Below are 17,340 nucleotides of genomic sequence, written 5' to 3' on the forward strand. Positions count from 1 at the left end.
ATATTTAGAATCCCCATATATTATTCCCTATATGCTATCAATATAAACAATAACAGAAAGAAACATAATTTTAAATAGTTTTACAGTATATAGCATTATTATCACCTTCAGATAAATCTACTGACCTTTAAGGACAGGTCAGAGGTCAAATATGACATATTTTAAATCTTTGTATGCCACTTTTATATGCTGACAGCACACACCACACTTGTAAGAACCATAGTTTCCAAGTTTACAAGTCCAAGGCTTTTTGTCAATTTTCAACAAATAAATCATTCAGTTGACCTTGAAGACCTTGGTGGAAGTAAACCAAATTTTAATAGGTTGTTAACATGACCCCTCTCTACACCCCTGCAAAGTTTTATCAGAATTTATTCAAAATTTTGAGCTATTGTCTTTACAGACAGAATGACACACACGCACTCATGAACGCACACACACGCATGCAAACACTACCAAAAACATAATGTCCTTAGTGTAGATAACAAAATGTCCATTTTTCTTTGGGAGATCATGAACACCACATTTATCAAATCCAAATAAATATTTTTTTTTATTGGTCAGGCCACAAGACAGTTTTCCACTTCAGCTCAAGCCATCTTAAATCAGTTCAGGCCCAGCAAAGGTGGCTGAAAATCTGGATGTTGTCCATTTATTCATGATAGAGTTTCAGCTTTACGCATGGAGTGACAACCTATGGTAACTGACAAGGATTTTCAGAAATGAGAGGCAAGGTACATCCTGGACAGGTCACCAGTCTGTTGCAGACTCACATTCATACCTATGGAGAATTTAGAATCACTAATTAGCCTAACCGCACTAAGTGCATGTCTTTGGACTGTGGGAAGAAGCTGGAGTGCCCAGAGGGAGCCAACGCCGAAAAGAACATGCAAATGGTGGATTTAAACCCAGAACCTTGGTGCTGTGAGGCAATAGTGCTAACCGTGCTGCCCCACAGTACTCTACTAAATTCAGTAATTACATTACAGTTACAATTATGCCATTACTTATGTTCCAAAGGTTCTTCAGGTATCTGCATGCCACGGATGGAAAGGGGAAAAAAATCTAAGATGCCTTTCTCTTCCTGCACACTTGTGCTACAATCAGGTCATGTTACAGAGTAATACGAAAGTAATGTAATGAGTAGTGTAACAAATTACCAAGTAATTAAGTAACATTTCCATTACTTTTAAGAAACGTAATATGTAATACATTACTTTTTTGAGCAATGACTGCAACATTGCTGATTTCTATGGATCACTGCTGCCACACCATGAAGTTTACATGTCTAAAAAAGATAGACATCGATAAACATGAACAATGTTGATAGAGGCTGACTATTAAACACTGCTCATATGCAGTGTACTGTAGTCTATATACAGTATTTTAAAGCTTCATAAAGATTCAAAGCATGTCGCTTCAGTAGACTGTACAGCTCCTCACTGGCTTCTTAATAAAAAAAAAAAGGAACGACACATAACAGAGAGCCCCCAAGAATGAAACAAAGGCAAATTAAGTGGCAGGAAGTGGTTTGCATTTAGTGGTGACAAAGAGAGATGAGAGCCAGTTACAGACGTACACAAGCTGACAAAAAGGAAAAGCCAGGATTCAACAGACGCCTGGTTATTCATGACTGTCCAAAAAGTCTGCTGTCTGGTGAAAAGTCTTATAGAATTGTTCTGTATGCATGCTGCGACTGTGTTTTGCCCTCCGTTAAGACAGTCACGACTCCTGGTTTAAAAATAGCATCAGTGAGGATGCAGAGCTATTTATACTCTTCACACACCCTGCCTGCTAGCTCCAGTGCACCCCTGCTCGAGTGTGTGTTTGTGTGTTTCTGTCAATGTGTCTCTGGCAACTGATTGAGCTCATTTTAATTCTTGATTTGTTTCATTCTAATGCATTGAGCTGAGTCATTCATTTAGTTTCTCTGTCTCTCACTGCCTTTGTTCCTCCTTATGCCAATACCACAGAGAGTCGTTTTCATCAATCAATGAATGGCAGATGATGAGGAAGTGAGTAGATTTTTAAAGACACACACACAAACATATGTTTCCCAGGTAACAGGGGGCTGCGTCAAACTCCTGTATTTGCCCACAGAAGCAGACAAAGGATGCAGCTGTTCTGAGAGAGGGTGATGGCTTTCTGCCACTGATGCACTCACACTGATTCAGACAGAAACACCACGGACAATTTGCCAAAGCCAAAGTACACCTTGATTTCCATGAAATGCCATGATGGCATTATTAAATATTGGATTTATTGCAAGAAACACAGAAGAACTATGATGTCACAAGAACTAAATAATGCACCGGGGGGGGGGGGGGGGGGGGGGGGGGTAGTTTGTGCAACTATTTAATTCAAAGTGGTGAATGAAAGTAGGCATTTTGTGGTAATAATTCTTTTACATTCACTCGAAAAAAAATGATCTCACTTACTTTTCCTGTCTCCACCTATTAACTCTTTGGGCCAACATAAATGAGGGCAGTAACATATCTAAAAGAATCACATTAAAAATGATGCCCCGCACATTTCTGCAGTCACACGACACAGCTGCACAGGGCAGACATACTGTAATACCACAGGGAAACAGAAAGGCCATGAGACAAAGTGAAAAGATGACAGCAATCTACCTAGTGGAGCCACCTGCTAGCTTGTTCGAAAGATCCATTTACAGTTACATTTAAATTGTTCTAACCAGGGGCTTCCTGATGAAACACAAGCTATTGTAATTTTTTCATCATTCTGTTGCTGCTCCCTGCTGTTCACTTCATGAGCTGTGCTCCTTTATTTCTTCTTTGAGTCTTAGGCATCATGAGTAGCAAACAGACAAACACATGCTGATCACCAGTGTTCAGAGGTGCTAGAGAGTGAGACAAAAACATCAAGTGACTCGCAGTTACAAAAATGCAGCTTCTGTTGCATCAGTTAAATACGTGAAGACTTGATCTAAATAGACTTTAGTGTATTTGCACTTCCCGGCCACTTTATTTGGTACAGCTTTGAAATCTAATGCAATCCCATACAACACCACTGCCATAAATTTTACTTTTACAAAGCTTCTACATTTGCAGCTGATGTTGTCAAAAAGGTGATAATTTTACTTTATGTTTTGACCACCTCCACACATGACAATTTGAACCAAAAATGTAAAATTTGGATTCCCTTCCTTAAGAATGGGTTGTTGACTGGCACCCTTCCATTGAGACCATTTCTGATGAGGCTTCAGTGAACAGGAGACGCAGCAACTGAAGGGCCAGCTCAGGTCCTGCGTCAGCTCTTTGATGTGTTTTTTTTTTTCTTAAGGACATGGCTTTCAGATACTGTTGGTCTGCTGTAGAGAGTTTTTTTTTTTAGAGTTGCTACTTCTTCTTTTGTCCTTCACTTGTCCAGTTTCCTCTGGACAAGTGGAGGACAAGTGTGCCCTAGTCTTTAAGGGCGCACTGCACAGCGTGACGAGATATGCCAAGTTTTCAGCTGCCAGCTCTTTGGGAATCACCTTATTGGTACAAAAACACTATTTTGCCTGTCAAATTGTCTTTTCTGTGGCATTTCTCAGATTCAGCTGAAGAAATGGGATGACATTATGTGTTTTTGCAACAGGCTGCTAGTAACAAAGTGCCTAAATATACTAGACAACTGTCTGTTATGTGCAGACACAACACTGGTTCATCCTGGTTCAACCTTGAATTAGGTGCCCTTTTTTATGCTTGATTGATTCAATGGTCAGTGTTAAGTGGCTCAACAAACAAACGAAACAACAACAACAAAAAAACATCTTAAGAAAAAAATGGTCAGGTACAAGGACTGGACTGAAAATGAGTGAAAAGGCAACCAGTGTCCAAAGAAAAACATTGAAAGCCTGAAGACCTATTCCTCAAGACCACTTTCAAAATTAAAATAAAGTCTGGCTACTTGGTAGCAAAATATAAAGAAATGAGGGGTGGACTTTTGCACAATACTGTGTTAGGAACATTTTACATCAGTCCAGTACACCACAACACCCACTTTGACCTCAACAACAAACAAAAAATATAATGATCACATTGTAAAAGTTGAACAAAGTGGCCAGTGAGTGTAGATTAAATATTATTATACCTAAATGCATCAGTATAATTCTTGTAATTTGGCCTCTGGATCAGCTCCCATAGCCCTTTGTGAGGATCCATCTATTCTCCATTAAACGTCACTGATGTGACACACTAATAACATTATTCTGCATCTTTGAATGCTTAAAGTAAGTGTTATATTTTGTGAAATAGGCACTTGCTGAGTAAGACATTTCAGGGGAGTATATCTCAGCCATCATAGCAGTGTGTGTGTGTGTGTGGGTGTGTGTGTGCATGAAACCAAGTGTGTGAAGGTGAATGAGAGCATTCCAATAAGCAGAGTGCAGCTGTTATTAGATTTGGATCCCTGTGGTCTTTATTAAACCTCGGTTCAGTTCGGTGTAATAGAGAGAGAGAGCAGAGCTGCATCTTTATGAAACAAGGGGGACACAACCAGAGACATGCTAACACATGCATACACATGCGCACACAAACACAGACATACACACACACACACCAAAGAGCAAAGAGGACCATGTACTTTTGTACAACAATGCAACTGAGATAGTTATTGCCTACAATATGTGAGAGGGAGACTACATGAAGGGAGGACTCTTGGAACCATGAAGATTAAGTAGCTTTTATAAAAACTGAAAGATTAAAAAAAAAAAGAAAGAAATGAATGGGGAAGAAAATTATGTGCACTGAAAAAGATGAAGGTGGACACAGAAAGGAATAGAGGTGGCAAGCAATTAAGAAGGTGGTGTGCAAAAGGGCAAGTGGACCCCAGAGTAGATACAAGACAGAATGGAGTACAGGGCCAATAAATAACAAGGAAGAGGGATGGGTCACACTGCTAAGAGTCAAATATGTGCTGTGCCGTGTTCATCCTCACAGGACTTCCTTTGCTTAGAAGAGGGTGAGAGAGTGGTGCAGTCTCTGGCTCATCAGTATTCCACTGAGAGAGAGAAACTGAAAGCAATAAAGACTTGACAAGTTTAAAAAAATATATATAAAGAAACATGGAAAAATTTGGAAAGCTTTTTGTGAATGACAAGAGGAGGAGGAGTGGAGCAAAGGAAGAAGGGTGCAGAAAAAAGAAAAAAAAAACGACAGGGTGGGAGTGTCATAAATTATAGTGGGAGGCGGAGGAAGAGAGGAGTGAGGAAAACTCCAAGGCTGAGTCAGAGGGATCCCTCTTCACTTCTCATCTCATCTCCCCCCTCCACTTCCTTCTTCACAGCCTTGAAGGGAGCTGCATCACATTCTTTCATGCTCATTTGCTTTTTATTCATTCTTTCACTCCTTCTGGATCGACCCTCAGGTGGAGACCAAAATAGAAAGAACAGCTTCCTTAATATTTACCATCTTTCTTGGCTCCTATTTTTTTTTTTTTACTAACTCCAGGGCAACATCACATAAAATTCTGGCTGGGCTGTCAAAGAAATAGGAGGGAACATACATTAAATAAAATTATGATTCATCATGGTTTACTTGATATACTGACCAATAGGACCAGAACATAGCAGTGATCAATTAGCTGCAGACTAGCCACTGATTATCTGTTGATTTTTAAAGATGGATTGTTTGTTGTTGAGTCTTCAGTCACACAGCTAATTGTTTGATTGACTAGTCACTAACCATTTTCACATAAATGATAGCGTTTACGCTGTGACAAATAAACTTGCTGTAATGACCTGCTCAGCACCCATGCAAACAAATCATTACATGACAAAAATGTCTGTTGCTGACTGAAACTGCACGTGATTAAGGCTGGTGAGTGGATATGAGGATGAATTTAAGGGCATTAGTAACAGCTATAACCTTGAAGGGCCATAACACTAGGGTATTGCCGCCATCATGACAAAAACAAATTGTCAATTATCACCACGCATTGATTAACCACAACAATAAACCCACCTGCCTACTATTGTGTAAATCTCATTCGTGGTGACAAGTCAGCTCTGATGCTGTTCAGGCACTGTTGACAGTGGTTCCTTTAAATCCTGTAGTTTAAGCTGTGCGGCATCAGTGGATCGAGCTTGTTTCAGTGCTACCTGTAGATGCTCAATCTAATTTGCATCTGGGATTTATGAGGTTTTAAGAGGTTAGGGTTAGGTAAACACCTTTGGCTCTCTCAGTACAGTTGATCACGCTGTTCCTGAGGATCACAGTGCAATAAGGTGTGTTATTCTGCTGTTGCAGGCCAGTGATACCAGTGAATGCTCTGCACCAACAATTGGGTGGGTGGTAGGTGTAAGTCACATCCACAGGACTGCAAAAATCAAAAGTTTTGCAGCAGAACATCAGCATTATTCACTTCACCTGTCTGTGGGTTTAATGTTGTGGTTGTTCGATATAGCTTTGTGACAAAATAAATAAAAAAAATTGGAAATTTTTCTTAATTAAAAAATGTAGAGTAATTATTTTGCTATAATGGCTAGTGTAATGTCTTAAAAATAATTCATTCATGCTGAAATGTTTTACAATTCTGGGAAACCGCATGCATTAAGAAACAGAGCTCCACAAAAAGAGGTCAAGACATAAGGCTTTTTGAAATCTGCTAGAAGTCACTCTACCTGACACCACACAGTAACGACATGATGCACATTTCCATACCGGTGACTGCTAGAGAGGTTGGTAATGCACAGAACAGAAAACGCCAGTCCGTAACAAACACCTGGAGTCTGTTCAACTTCAACTCTGTCACACTGTACATGATGGAGTGATTGTTAGTCAGAAGCATAACAATGTTTCTGTTGAATATGTATCCGCATCAGTAAATGGCTTCTGTTTATGCCGCACTGTTCCTGTTCATGTTTATTCATATGCTGATTAACTCTGCAACTGCTGTTTCTGCTGTGTTTCTAATTAGCATTTTGTATCAGGCTACATCTCACTAAGTTAGATGTATTTTAGGCAAGCACGGGTTTTAATTTCAGTTAGAGGGCAAGTGTGGGATGATCCTGTCAGCCAGGATGCACCATATGGGGATATTTGGAAAACAAACAAACTAACCAGGAAATAAATAAACAAATAAAATAAAGGATGAGAGTGTAATATGAGGACAGGTGGTGTGTTCAGCAGGGAGCAGGTAGGTGCGTGGGCAGGACTTTGCACCCTACTGCTACTCTGATTGGACAGCAATGTCCTTGCCTTAGGCTTGTGACCCTGTCCAGTATCAATAGCACAGACACACAGCTTGGGACATTATGAATAACCAACAAGTGAAATCTGTTAATATACTTACTAGCTTCAGGTCTATTTTGTGATAACATTAATTGCTCCTGAGAGACACTGGGCACAGACTCTAAGCACCTCATCCCTCAAACCCTTTTGCAATATTTTATTAAATATCTTTATGATCTCTCGGGCTCTCCTTGTATAGTTAAGCAAGCATCAGAAGGATACACTGGGTATTAAAATTATTTTTTTTAATTCACTTTGAGAAGTATAATACATTAATTCATACAGTTTATTGCATAAAAAGGTGTAGCTAGCTGGTAGAAAGCGAGGTGATAATTTCTCGAAGCACATTTAGTGACAATGCTTTTTGGAAACAGCTCACAAATACAAAAAATAGAAACAGAAAAAAATCGTAACTTAAGTTTTATATAAATGTTTACTTCTCTTCAGTCTTTCCACTTGATATCTGAGAATAAAATCCTCAGTAAACAGAGGTCATGTGGCTCTTGTTTCTCTGATGTTCTAGTTAATCTTTAATTATTTAAAGCAGGGGATCTCGAAGTTTTAGCACAAGGAAAGAAAGACTCCCTCATGATCCTGACATTGATTAATCAAATGCTTGCTACCATTTGCGCTCATAGATGCCTTTCAAAACACTTCAGACACATGTGGTGTGAAGCATCATAAATAATAACAGAATTTATTGCTGTTTAGTTGCCCTACGGTCCCCAGACTAGCTTCAGGTAATCAAGATAATAATTTCTTGATATTTTAATAATAAAGATTTTTTTTTATCTTGATTACTATAAATTTATAATTAAAAGTCAGTTATTTTCCAGATCTCTTGGCTATGGGCTCCCCGAACCACTGATCTAAAGGTGCTACAGTCACCATAATTTGGCAATGGACATATTTTACAAACTACTTTGTAACACTTCAAAAAGAGATGTTCAGAGACATCAGACAAGGGGCTATACCTATAAAAGAATGTGGACACATGTACACTGTATATGAGGACAGGTGGTGTGTGTGTGTATACATATATATATATATTATTTAGGTAAGCCAGTCTGTCTATTATTTTTTACCTGAGATTGCATGTGCACCTGTCTCATTTCAAACATGCTGACAGGTCAGCTGGTCACAACCAATTGGTAGCTATATAGCAAAGTACTTGGAATGCGGTAAATGCAGGTAAATGAGCTCTTTTATGAGGTAGTATAATCTATGTCTAATTCAGTGTTAGTGAGTAGCAAGTAAATGGAAGGCACAAAAAGAATAAAAAGAATCAAAAATCACCAAAGATGCATAAACAAATTGTACAACAGCTCCTCATAAAATAGTGTATACATATGTATGTGTGCATCAGTATGCAAGAGGTATAAAAACACAGAAAAAAGGAAAAAAGCAGCAGAGAGAGAGACAGAAACAGCAAGAGAGACATTTCGTCCGTATGTGCCTCGGATATTAGGACAGCTGGCTGCTGAATACTTGAAGGATGCTGTTTATCTAACTTGTGGGAGGCAATTACTTACACTATGCTGCACAGAGACAAGCACAAAGGTGCGTGCACACACACATGTACATACATGTGTACACTATACATACTTTATGCTGCAGATAACAATGGTGAGATGCTCACACTTACAAATGCATAATTAGACAAGCATAGACACACACACACACACACACACACACACACACGCACACACACACACACACACACACACACACACACACACACACACACACACACACACACAAAACAAGGGCGCTCAGAGGGTTCACTTAATGCTACCACCAGACTGAGAAGAAGGATAATTAATTCCCCCTCAGTTCACTGTGGGAAGCTAACAATGATATTTAGTCTAAATTCAACACTTAGAAAGGGGGCTTTTATCCAACTTGATTTGCAGACAAGAAAATGGAGGAATTTTCAAAAAAAAGCACAGAAAAAAAATGTAGGTAAAAGAATACTCATTTCCAGAACCAAATGGAATTTTCAGAAAAATCGCTAAAGCCACAATTTCATCATTTTTATTTTTGTCTTAAATGACCTGCCAGAGCTGTAATGTGCGCTGAGCACCTGTTGCTTGGTAACTGACAGATCCATATGCATTTTACTGTTAATACAGGCAAGCTGTGTTATTTAAAAACATAATGCACTGTTAACTGTTTCGTTTGTGTAATCTACTGCTTCTTGGCCTTAACAAAAACATAGATACACAATAATGTATCTATAGCTACTGTTGGAAGTAAAAGTAAGTGCAACAGAAGCATGCCTTCAGAGAATGGGTTCAACTGATAATGTTTGCAGTTCAGTATGCATGCTTTAGATAATGGCTAAGCTACTGTGTGTGCTCCCAAAGAATGTGACTGCGGTAACAGATGCTTTCTGAGGTTGTGTAAAAGTAGACCTGGAATAATCCATTAAAAGCCAGCATATTGGTGCGTATTTCTGTATTTTTGCCCCTATGGCTGGTCCAGGTATCCTCCATTGCCCACAGCAGTGTTAATATTCTGCACACATTGGGTGCGGCCAAACCCCATTAATCATGTTTGTGAATGTCTAATCTCAACATTACTTGCACTGGTTTCATTTTCATGGCTGTCTGCAAGATTTATAATGGCGTTTGGCGAAGGTGTATGTGGTGTGTGTGTGTGTGTGTGTGTGTGTGTGTGTGTGTGTGCGCAAGAGATGTAATACACTGTTACGGAAGCATGCTCTTAAGTGTGTCACCTTGTTGAGGAGAAGAATGTCCTGAACGTTTGGTTAATGCTCCCTGTGGAGGTGGGAGGTAGGGAGACAGCATGATGGCGCGCGCGCACACACACACACACACACACACACATTCCTTTAAATGTAATTTGCGTCCTACGTGAAATGAGTTTGAGCAAGTGTATATAATGTGCGTGTGTGCGTGTATGTGTGTGTGTGTGAGACAGCGTGCACACAACAAAATGTTTGACCTGGCTGTGTCCTCATTCGTTACCATAGTGACAATAAGTGGCCTTTCAAGAGATGTCCATCTCATTGATGAGATCAGATTACATCAATGAAGGGAAAAAGCAGAAAGAAACACTGAGGGGGGGCAGGGGAATGAGTATAGACAGGGATGGAAGAGGGTCTACCATGATATTTGATCATCTTGCAAAAATTAATTTCTTTGAACCACCGTTACTGGCAGGAGCACAGAGATGCACAATCAGAAACACATCTTAAAACACAACATGATAGCAGTAACAGTCACTGAGTGACAAAAGATGAATACTTCTCATTACCTAAGACCAGCAGTTTGCTTGGAGAGCTGGATGACCCTGCTAAATGCGGGACAGAAGGACTGTTTGTCTAGAAGAAGGCTGTCTACAGACATTGATTGCAGACAACAGAGCAATAGACTGACAATCACATAGTAAAGAACAGGAGGATGTCCAAGCAAATAGAAACTGGTTACGATCAAACACACGCTAATGTGACTCCACTGTTGGATTCAGACACTGAAACTAAATCTCATCTACTGTCACACGTGATGATTATGAAGGATGAAAAAGTAGAACTGTGACATTGAATTTGCACATTACTGCAATCTTGGAGATTCTTTTTAATCAGATAACACCACAAATCAACACTGCAAAATTAGATAAAAAAGCCTGAAGATTCTCACTCATTGAGTATTAGATAAAGACTACAGTCCTCCAGCAGTCACTTTATTTATTTTTGATAACAGAGCGGTACACAATTGTGGCTCCTTAATCTTTTAGCTATTTAAACACTTTGTCATCCTTCTTTTAAAAAAATAAAATATCATTTTACCTTCATGTTCATCATATTCATCATCAGTGTCAACAAAGCAATCATCAGCATCTTCACTGCATGGAGTGTCAGCTATAAACCATCACAAGTACTGTATCAGTACAGAGCTGATAAAACTGTAACTTCAGAACTGTAAATGGCACAAATAAATAAATCAATAACAGCACAATTTACAAAACTAAATGTAAGTACTGACCACACTTAAGATCCTAAGACTATCTGACCACAACATTCACTACTGTACGCCCTAACAGGGCACAACACAGACTGTAGAATATCATTTTTGTTGCATTTTAATTTGCACACTGCCAGAAAGAAATGTAACAAGGTAAGTAAGACACTTCACTCTTCCTGAAAGCCCTCCTGAGCTGCAAATTGAAGCTGGTTAAACAATTTACTTTTATTAAATATTGAAACTTATTTCAAAGAATTTCCGATGAATATCTTGCAGTGAGCAAAAACCAATAATAAATAGTTGTGTACATATAAGTGACATCATATGGTTTGCAATCATTTGCTTTAGCTAGAGGTTTTACATTTACAGTGGGGGAAATAATTATTTGATCCCCTGTTGAATGTGCAAGTTTGCTCACTTCCAAAGAAATGAACAGTCTTTATGGTAGTTTCATTTTAATGGAGAGAGACTGTGGGCCATGTTCTTGTGTTGTTCTGACAGATCTTTGGTCTTGCCTATGGTAGTGGAGAGGTTGGAATGTATGAAATTGATTCTGTGGACAGGTGTGCTTTATACACAATAGGAGTTGAGATCAGAAATATCTGTAATTGACTGTAATCTGCATGCCCCTGTGGCACACAACCAATCTCTGGGAACCACAATTGTGGCTGGGTTTTCAGGGATCAAATACTTCAATGACATGCGACTCAATTTCTAACTTTTATGTAATGTGTTCTTTCTGAATTTTTGGTTGATATTCTCCATTAAAATGAAACTATCACTGTTCATTTATTTGTAAGTGAGCAAACTAATTATTTATTATTCAAATAATTATTTCCCCCATTGTAACGACAGGCTATGGGAAGTGTTGCAGTACAGATCTATTGTATTTACCATCTAAGTCCAGATAGTCATCGTTCACTAAAAGTGACAAAAGACAAAAAATTGATACATCTTAGTTTTACAGAATTAGCGATTAGAGATATGTATATTGCAATAGATGAAGAGATGATGACAGACATATTTAAATTGGAATACTGCATACTACAGTCTACTGCAGAGAACATCATTATGAGTCCAATTAGAAAAGATCTTCATTAATTGCATAATGTTTCAAACTCTTTGCATGTACAACATATAATAATCTATGCCTCAACGGGCTGCCAATCGTACAGGTAAGCTAATGAAAGCCATGGATGCTAGCCAAAGTCTTACACGGACACTCACAAACACAGACATCATTTAGTAAAATTTACCCCGGCTGATCTCATCATAGAGATGCTCCTCTGATGTAGCAGGTGATTAATAAGGATGTGCGGACATTAACAGGAGGACAGAGATAAACTTTGGTTGGATATTGGGGGGTGGGAATTAATTATCTGAACATATCTGAATAATCAACAAGCAGTACCTTAGTTAGCTTTGGGGAACAAATACTACTGATGATTTTTACTTCACATAAATGTAAATTCATGTAAGCACACAAACTGAAACTATTCTTAACTTTGGGGTTATCAGCATCCCTAAACGTGTGGATGTTTTTCATCTGTTCACCATAATCAGGAAAATGAGACAAGAAAAGATAAAGAAAAAAAAAATCATCCTATCTCCCACCATCTCTTTCACTTGCCTTACCTTCTTTTGTCCTCCATCGTTAAAGAGCCCTACTACTATTAGCAGCTCATCCATTTATGAATGCAGATTAGATGAAATCCATTATGTATCATACCAAAGGTCATACAGCCCTAAAGAAAAAAGCTCCTCAAGCTAAGCCTCTCCTTGCGCCAGGAAAGCTGGTCATTCCCTTTTAAGACAGTAAAAATACACTAAACAGGGTTTTTCCTGGCTCTGTGGGATAACATGATAGTAGGGCACAGAATTACTGTGTATTACCTTTTCTGATAAAAAGCTTTTAATTTTCTTGTCATTTCTGACATTCAGAAAAAACACAAATGTGAATTACATTTAACAAAATGAAACCTTGATTAACAAAATTAGTTAGATTTTTTTTTTTTTTTTGGTCCATGTAAGAAAGAAAAAATCTTTTACATTAAATCTGAACTGCCAGGACTTTAAGCCATTTAACAACCAGTTGATATCAGTGACATATTCCTCAATTTATATCCTAAGACTATAGAAGAACAGTAAATGTTACACAGTTATGGTTATGATGGTCAGTGTTGCATAACAGAGCCAGATGGTTTATTTGGCTGGGCCATGGTACTGGCAGCAATGCAACAATAAGCTCGTTTCCTGCATGGCTAACATGAAATGATGTCAAAACAGTGAGTTTTCACATTAGTGGCAGGTTTATGGATTTGGTTGCACTGACAGAAAAGCTACTGACAGCAGATCTATTCAGTGGACGGAAGCATACTAGGCTGCTGTTGAGTCATCACATTCACAATAACATTTGTGTCAAACTCAGTATGCATCACTGTTTCATAAAATGCTGTATCACTTGGTTTTCTACAGCAAAAACAGCTCTGTTCATTTAAACAACCGTGCCCTAAAACAGACAAGATACTACGAAGAGGAAGCATCAAAGCACACAGGAGGAGGACTGCTGAAAAAAAGTTTGTCAGGGAAGCTTAAAGATAGAAAACATCTTGGAAGGAGTGTGAATACTTCTGGATGTATAAGGACAGGGAAGGGGTCATGCCACTAGATTTAGAGTGGTGTTTGTGTGACTGCTTACTGATTGTTTTTAAGGAGGGAATAAGAGGTAAGAGGCCTGTGTGTTTGTGCATGCCCAGCATGTTTGGGGACATTTGTGTGTTTCGGCTGTTTGCACAACATCCAAATTGAAATGCCAAATTGACCCTTAATCTGTACTTCCTGTGCTTCTGTAGGTCTGAAAGGAACATAAGAGGTCTCAGCATGAGTGTTGCCTTGCTCTCTCTGGTCTTTCTAAGGACATGAGGGAACTGTTTCCATTAAGCTAATGTGGGTTTGATCCATGGTGATGTATGTGAAGTGGCAGGATGTAGGGATGGGATGTGGGGGTCAATGTGGGTGTCTGTGGACAGTAGATAAGAGAAGGGAGAAAAGCAGTTGTGCGTTCAGGGGGAAGCACTCTAAGAGACGAGGAAGAACACAATATATGTATGCAAACCAACAACCAATAGCACACGGGACCTGTTTGAATTTGCATGCCCTCTCCTTGAAGTAATCACAAATTTGTACTGAGAATGTACACACATCTCAAGTGGATTCAAACAGGGCCAAGAACCGCTTGCTTCACTGTAGGTGTAGGGTTGACACACTGTGGTGTGCGGGAGAGGTACAGGGTGAGAAGAATATTATTGCGTTTACCTTCTACGTCATTACAGTCATAGTCTTGAGTGAAGCATAAATGGAGACAAAAGCACACACAAACACATGAAAGAAAAACCACTATGCCTCTGTGTAAAGCAGAAAAGAGCACATTTAAGAAGTTAATGAAATGATAATTCAAATGTCAAACTCAAACATCACAAAAATGACTTCCAGACTGAATGGTTATATAACTGCTATGCAACAAAAATCACAGTGAAGTAATGGTTTGGTCAGTTTCAGAGAAGTATGTCAGCATAGAAATGTTTGATTTTTCTTATATTGCAACAAACCCAACTTTGATACTCATGCAAGCCACATGTCATTATGGGCTTCCCAGCAGATCCTAAATATTGGTGATGATGGAAAGTTTCTGACATGCTATGGAATACAATATATTAACAGCAGTAGTGTTACTACTACCTACGTAGTAGCTAGTCAAACATGTAGTAGACATCCTACCTTTGACCCGTTCTCCACGGTTGAGTTGGATCTCTCCCTCCCCCTGTGGCGTGTAGGGCTTGACCACTATGAAGGTACGTCCTGGGACAGCACTGTAGAGTTTCCGTTTGGGCCCACGGGAGCCTGACAGAACTGGAGGGGTGTGATGAGGTGGGCTAGGGTCTCTCTGCACAGAGCCAGGGCTGTAAACAAACACATATGTCACTGTGGTGATTCCAGGGAGCTGGTAACTGAAGCCCGTGGTCACCGACATGTTCGTCAACAAGACAGAAACCTGGTGACACCCCCTGGTTGTTATAGTGGCCAGGGAGGGATTCATAAACAAGCCCCAGCACCTGCCAATCAAGAGTCAATACTCAGTGTTCCATGGGAGAATCATGAGTGGAGAGCACACCCCTCATAGCCACTATCTCACCTTTCTCTTCTTCTTATTCCCTCTCTTCCTTCCTTAACAGCAAAGACAATATCCTCCTTGCTCTCTTTTACCTTCTCCTTCTATCTCTCCCCTCTCCCTCGCATCCTAATCGAGGTAGAAACAGAGCTATATAACGGTTAGAGGAACTGCACTGTTTCCTTTTCTGTGTGGTTCTGCCAGATCCGTCTGGAAGCCCCTTCCCCTTTGTCCAACACATCCTGAGTTGGGGGTCCAGCAGAAGTCCTCTACAGAGAGGGACAGAAATCTCCCACACGTCCCCAGTTCCAGATGCTCCAGGCTGGGCTACAGATCTTGCCTCGTCCTTGAGTCCTGGTTCTCCTGCTGTGGAGGAGAGAGGCTGGGTCTGCTCCCCAACTCCCTTTCCCTCTCCCGGGAGTCCCGCCGCGTCTGCCTCTCCTCTCCTCTCCCCTCCACCCCTCACACATACACGCTCTCTCCCACACGCTCACACACACTCTGGCAATACTGCTGCTACTGCTGCTGCTGCTGTGCTCCGTGGCTCCCCTCCCCTTTGACGGCTTGCTCACATTCACACACCACAAGCCCTCTATGTGCATTCTAGCTGTGCGCATAGGCACATACACAGACAGCCCCCTCTGCTCCCGCTAACACTGCACCTCCACTAGCACGGCACATGCCACCACCAGCATGTTGCTAACACATCGCTTACAGACATACACATTTGTCCCAGAGCACGATTGATCTCCTGCCTGTCTGCCTGCGAACGTGCACGCACCATGGCTCCCTGAGGCAGTCTGTGATAGTATGTGTATGTGTGCGCGTGTGTGCTTGTGTGCAGGGGGGCGGGGGTCAAAAAGCTCCAGCCTATTTGGTTTAATTGCCACTCCTCCCTCTTTTCCCCTCGCCTCGAATCCTTTACTTCTCTCTCCCATTCTCTCGCCTTCATTTCACCCTGTTATTCCTCTCCTCAACATTTCTCTCTGCTGCATCTTCATTCTCTCGCTTTCCTTTTCTCTCTCGCGCGCTCTCTCTCTCTCTGGCGGTGAATTCTAATACAGCAGCAGCAGAGCTCCGCCTAGTCTTCATTCATCACTTCTTTGCCACCACTGTGGAAGTTGCACTCAGTGTCATTCTGGCTCTTGTGTCGTCAGAGCTTCAACACAGATTAAAAAATAAAATGTAATATTTCTATGTTAATCACAAATAAACAATTAACAAAATCAAATGCTTAAAATAGTACTTCGCTGATCTGAGATGTGCCCATTTCTGTTGCACATACAGACAGCAGACTGTTTACTGTAACAAGTGGTTTTGTTGTGTCCTGAACTAGGACCTGATGCTATTTTCTGCAACATTCACTTAAAAGACAAGAAATCTCTAAACCTCTTTATCACTTTCAGTCTCTTTTACTCTTTGTCAATTGCTCCCACAGCATACTATATCAGTCACTTCATAGCCTTCATTCGATCATTCACCAGCCTCATCTGCCCCTTATTTCTAAATCCTTCTGTCCACCCGTTCCCTGATTTCAAGCCTTATTTGTCTCTTTCTTGCCCCCACTCTCTATTGCTTTTTTTGCTCTCCTCATCTGACCCAGCCTCCCTTTTCTCTGCCTCTCTCTCTATCGAAACAACGGCTTGCTGACGGCTTTCCAATTACCGCAGGGACTGAGGCCCGGAATGACTGCCGCATTTTAATGCCTGAGCCCCTGCACTGAACATCAGCAGTGTACATAGTGGAAGGGTTAGAGAATTGGACAAGCAAAAAAGACATAGCCTCACTGTCAAAATGACACATATGTGGAAAAAAATATCTTTTAACCCTCTGGGGTCCAGGGTATATTTGGCCATTTTTGACTACTTTTGTTTTTAGCTTTATAGTTGACCTTAGAAACTGTTTACCTTGCCTTGTTTGGTATCATTCTTTTCAGCACCTCCTCATG

General features: G+C 40.2%; 1 protein-coding gene across 1 annotated transcript in view; it reads right to left on the reverse strand.

Annotated features, from left to right (window-relative positions):
* shank3a (SH3 and multiple ankyrin repeat domains 3a) overlaps positions 1-17,340 on the reverse strand; it is a 157,492-nt gene that overhangs the window by 45,404 nt on the left and 94,748 nt on the right. The window contains exons 12-16 of the mRNA XM_030731876.1: positions 15,002-15,183; positions 14,540-14,563; positions 12,481-12,510; positions 12,119-12,145; positions 11,050-11,121 (exon numbers count right to left, since the gene is read on the reverse strand). Of these exons, the coding sequence (XP_030587736.1) occupies positions 11,050-11,121; positions 12,119-12,145; positions 12,481-12,510; positions 14,540-14,563; positions 15,002-15,183 (335 nt within the window). The remainder of the gene's footprint in view (positions 1-11,049; positions 11,122-12,118; positions 12,146-12,480; positions 12,511-14,539; positions 14,564-15,001; positions 15,184-17,340) is intronic.

The sequence above is a fragment of the Archocentrus centrarchus genome, chromosome 6 (genome assembly GCF_007364275.1).
Source record: "Archocentrus centrarchus isolate MPI-CPG fArcCen1 chromosome 6, fArcCen1, whole genome shotgun sequence".
NCBI lineage: Eukaryota > Metazoa > Chordata > Actinopteri > Cichliformes > Cichlidae > Archocentrus > Archocentrus centrarchus.